Source organism: Trichechus manatus, unplaced genomic scaffold (assembly GCF_000243295.1).
Source record: "Trichechus manatus latirostris isolate Lorelei unplaced genomic scaffold, TriManLat1.0 scaffold00073, whole genome shotgun sequence".
Taxonomy (NCBI): Eukaryota; Metazoa; Chordata; class Mammalia; order Sirenia; family Trichechidae; genus Trichechus; species Trichechus manatus.
Window position 1 is genome coordinate 6,226,253 of NW_004444009.1, and position 4,243 is coordinate 6,230,495.

General features: G+C 43.4%; 1 protein-coding gene across 1 annotated transcript in view; it reads right to left on the reverse strand.

The window, feature by feature from the left end:
- Positions 1–755, reverse strand: part of CD101 (CD101 molecule) — a 25,725-nt gene extending 24,970 nt beyond the window's left edge. Inside the window, exon 1 of the mRNA XM_023734834.1 lies at positions 713–755. Within this exon, the coding sequence (XP_023590602.1) occupies positions 713–755 (43 nt within the window). The remainder of the gene's footprint in view (positions 1–712) is intronic.
- Positions 756–4,243: the final 3,488 nt, after the last annotated feature.

Sequence of the window (4,243 nt, forward strand, 5' to 3'; positions counted from 1 at the left end):
GTCAATTCTGACTAATGACCATCCCGTGTATGTCAGAGGAGAACTGTGTTCCATAGGGTTTTCAGTGGCTGATTTTTCAGAAGTAAATCACTAGGCCTTTATTTTGCCTCTGGGTGGACTTAGTTAGCCACTGAGCCATTAAGCAGTCTCTGTATGCACCCTTAAGCAAAGCCAAATGAATCTTCCTCCCCCCTTTCAGTCTCTCAGTAGTTAATTCCCACTTCAGCTCACAGGCCAAGTCCAGAACCTTCTTTTAGCTTAAACTAAAACTATTAAGTGCTCCTATAACTTTTCCTTCTATTCAGCGACATTCCCAAGGCATAATCATCAAGTTAAGTCTTAACATCAGGCAAAACTTAAGGTCTCCTCTCAGTCTGGGGAGCAATGCCTCTTACTCTCTCTTGAGATCAGTCAGCCCAGGAAGACGAAGTAAAGGCAGGGCCAAGCAAAACTGGCAGACCTGGCAACACAGACAGACGTAGAAAGCAATGGAATCAGGTGCATGAGACTTCAACCAAGCATTGCACCTCCCTGGAACTCAAGGATGTCTAGGTAACCCAAGAGCCATGGTCAATAAATTAAAAATTGTCAATACCAGCAATATGTAGCATAGTTGCTCCCGTAGAGACTTGAGTGTCCTGTTCCATTACCCAACAGCCTCCAGTTGACTAGCTCCAGTGACAAAAGAAACATGCAGATTTATGAAACTTACTCAGAAAGAGAAAGAAAAATGCCATGTGTGGGATGCGTGCCATTTGGACCGGTCGAGACCTTTCCTGGTGGTGTCACTGAAGTTGCTTAGAAGCTGGGTGACAAACACTGTGCTCTCACTACAAAGAGGAAGCAATAATGTGGTCTCCAGCCCACTAAGAAATAGACATGTCTTGCACAAAGCAAAACTGGTTGCAGTGTGCAGCTCTTTGCTAATCACTCAAATTTGGGTGTGAAAAAGTTAGTTACCTTCGTGGCTAAGTAAACATATACAAGGTAAAAATACGAAAAGATGAGTCCCATCCGAGCGAAATATGTACCATTAGGTAATCACAAGAGAATTGAGGTAAACTGAATAAATAAAAAAGCAACCAGAAATGTTCTCTTCTTAACCTTTACCTCTCCTCCCATTTTGGGAGAGGTGAGGAACTGAGAAATGAGAGAAGGGCCCCTGGAAAACATGAACTTGGGGTGATAGGTGGTGGGAAAGATATAGGCTCTGGAGTCAGATTGCCTGGGTTTGCACCTAGATTCTATTTTTAGTAGCTGTGCAATCTTAGAAAAGCTAATTAACCTTTTCCAACCCTCCTCTCGGTTAACCCTGCATTGGGCAAATCTGCTGCAAAAGACCTCTTTGAAATGTTAAAAAGCAAAGATGTCACTTTGATGACTAAGGTGCACCTGACCCAAGCCATGCTGTTTTCAGTCATCTCATATGCATGCGAAAGCTGGACAATGAATAAAGAAGACCGAAGAAAAATTGATGCCTTTGAATTATGGTGTTGGTGAAGAATATTGAATATAGCATGGACTGCCAGAAGAAAGAACACGTCTGTCTTGAAATAAATACAGCCAGAGTGCTCCTTGGAAGCGAGGACATTTTATCAGGAGGGACTAGTCCCTGGAGAAGGACATCATGCTTGGTAAAGTAGAGGGTTAGTGACAAAGAGGAAGACCCTTGACGAGATGGATTGACACAGTGGCTGCAACAATGATTCAAACGTAGCAACGATTGTGAGGATGCTGCAGGACTGAGCAGTGCTTCGTTCTGTTGTACACAGGGTTGCTATGAGTCAGAACTGACTCAACAGCACCTAACAACAATAACCCACATCTGTAAAATTGGGATACTAACAGTATGTACCCCATAAAAGTGCTTTGAGAGTTGAATGAAATAATTCATTTAAAGCATTTAGAACACTATCTGGTACATGGTAAATGTTCAATAAATAATAGCTACCATTATCACAATCATGGGACATTTAAGTGAATCTTCATTCACTTACATGGGGCATCAAGGATGGTGGGGAGGAGTAGGATGCCTAAATGCAACAGCTAGCACTGAACCCAGGTTGTCATGGATTGAGTTGTGTCCCCCAAAAATATCTGTCAGCTTGGCTGGGTCATGATTCCCAGTATTGTTATGATTGTGTTATCTGATGTGATTTCCTTATGTGTTGTAAACTCTATCACTATGATGAGATTATATGTGATCTCTTTATGTGTTGTAAATTCTATCACTGTGATGAGGTTATACTGATGAGGTTGACAAGATTAGTGTCTTAATGCAATCTTTTTTGAGATATAAAAGAGAGAAGTGAGCAGAGACACATAGGAACCTCATACCACCAAGAAGGCAGTGCAGGGAGCAGAGCGCGTTCTTCAGTCCTGAGGTTCCTGCGTAGAGAAGCTCCCAGACCAAGGGAAGATTGATGACATGGACCTTCCTCCAGAACCGACAGAGAACGAGTTCCCCTGGAGCTGATGCCCTGAATTTGGACTTGTAGCCTACTAGACTGTGAAGAAATAAACTTCTCTTTATTAAAGCCATCCACTTGTGGTATTTCTGTTGGAGCAGCACTAGATGACTAAGACACAGGTCAAGCTAATCCTACTCTATTCTTAGAAGGCAAGACCATACAAGGGATGGGCTCACAGAAGACATTAGTTCTCTAGGTCAAACACAGATCTAGATTGGTCAGTAACAAATTGGACTGCTTCAGGCCACAGTTACAGGAAGATGCCTGCTGCATCCATCCATCCATCTTTTAGTACTTCTACGTTCCCCAGGTCAAACATAGATCTAGATTGGTCAGTAACAAATCGGGCTGGTTCAGGCCACATTTACAGGAAGATGCTTGCTCGTCTGTCTGTCCATCCATCCATCTTCTAGCACTTCTATGTTCTGGGTGTTGTAGTAGGTTCTGCACATACAAAGATGTTCACAATCCACTCTCTGTTCTCAGAAAGTTCTCAATCAGATAAGCACAATGTAATGTGGCCAGCACAACAATCATTCCTAAAGGAGTGAGGGAAGTTTGTGGGCAGGTGTGAAAGTCAAGATAGATTGTTGGGTTGGGCCATATGAGATAACTAGGGAGGAAGGTGGCCAGGGACAGTTGGGGAGAAACAGTCTAGCATGGACAGTCACACCCAAGCAGCACCCTCCTATAGAAGAAGCTTGAAGCAGGTGTGAAGGGAAAAGAGTCTATAGGGTAGGTGGGGGCAGCTGTTAGCAGGTCTTGCATGCCAGGCCTTTCACTGTAGCAAAGGGGGCTTATTAAGAGGGTTTTTAGGAGGAGCATGGCATTGTCCGATTTTCCTTTTAAATTGAGTTCTATACTTGTGTATTACTTACTGGTTGAAACGAAGGCGACAAAGCTAGAAGCAAGAAGGCCAGTTAGAAGAGCTTTGCAGTTGTCTGTATGAACAATGAAGAGGGTTGGAATTAGGGCAATTAAAGTAAAGATGGGGAAAGGGATATATGAAAAAATAATCAAGTATTTACTAAGTACCCTTTCCCCAACAGGCACCCTGCCAGGCACCAGAGATCCATACATAATTGAAGTATAGCCTCTGATTTTAAGGAGTTTCTGTTTGTGATGGCGCAGGGTGATGGAGGTGAACAAGAAAGAAACTAGAAAACAACTGGCTATCACACCAGGTAGGTGAGGTCCCTGAAGAGAAATACAAATGAAGGGATATGGATGTTTGGAGGAGAAAGAGAGCAAATCTAATTTGGGGAGAATAGGTCATGAAAATCTTCGGGGGAAAGATGGCATTTTAAGGTTGGATTTATTTTCCTAGTGGAATTGTAGTGGAGTAAGGTAACATTCACAAGGAGCCCTGGTGGCACAGTGGTTTTAAGTGCTTGGCTGCTAACTGAACGGTCAGCGGTTCGAGTCCATCATCTGCTCCGTGAGAGAAAGATGTGGCAGGCTGCTTCTGTAAAGATTTCTGCCTTGAAAACCCTATGGGGCAGTTCTACTCTGTCCTATAGGGTTGCTATGAGTCGGAATTGCCTAGATGTCTCTGTCTTCGTCATCTAGTGCTGCTCTAACAGAAATACCACAAGTAGATGGCTTTAACAAAGAGAAGTTTATTCTCTCACAGTCCAATAGGCTACAAGTCCAAATTCAGGGCATCAGCTCCAGGGTAACTCGTTCTCTGTCGGTTCTGGAGGAAGGTCCATGTCATCAATCTTCCCTTGGTCTGGGAGCTTCTCTACGCAGAAACCTCAGGACTGAAGAAC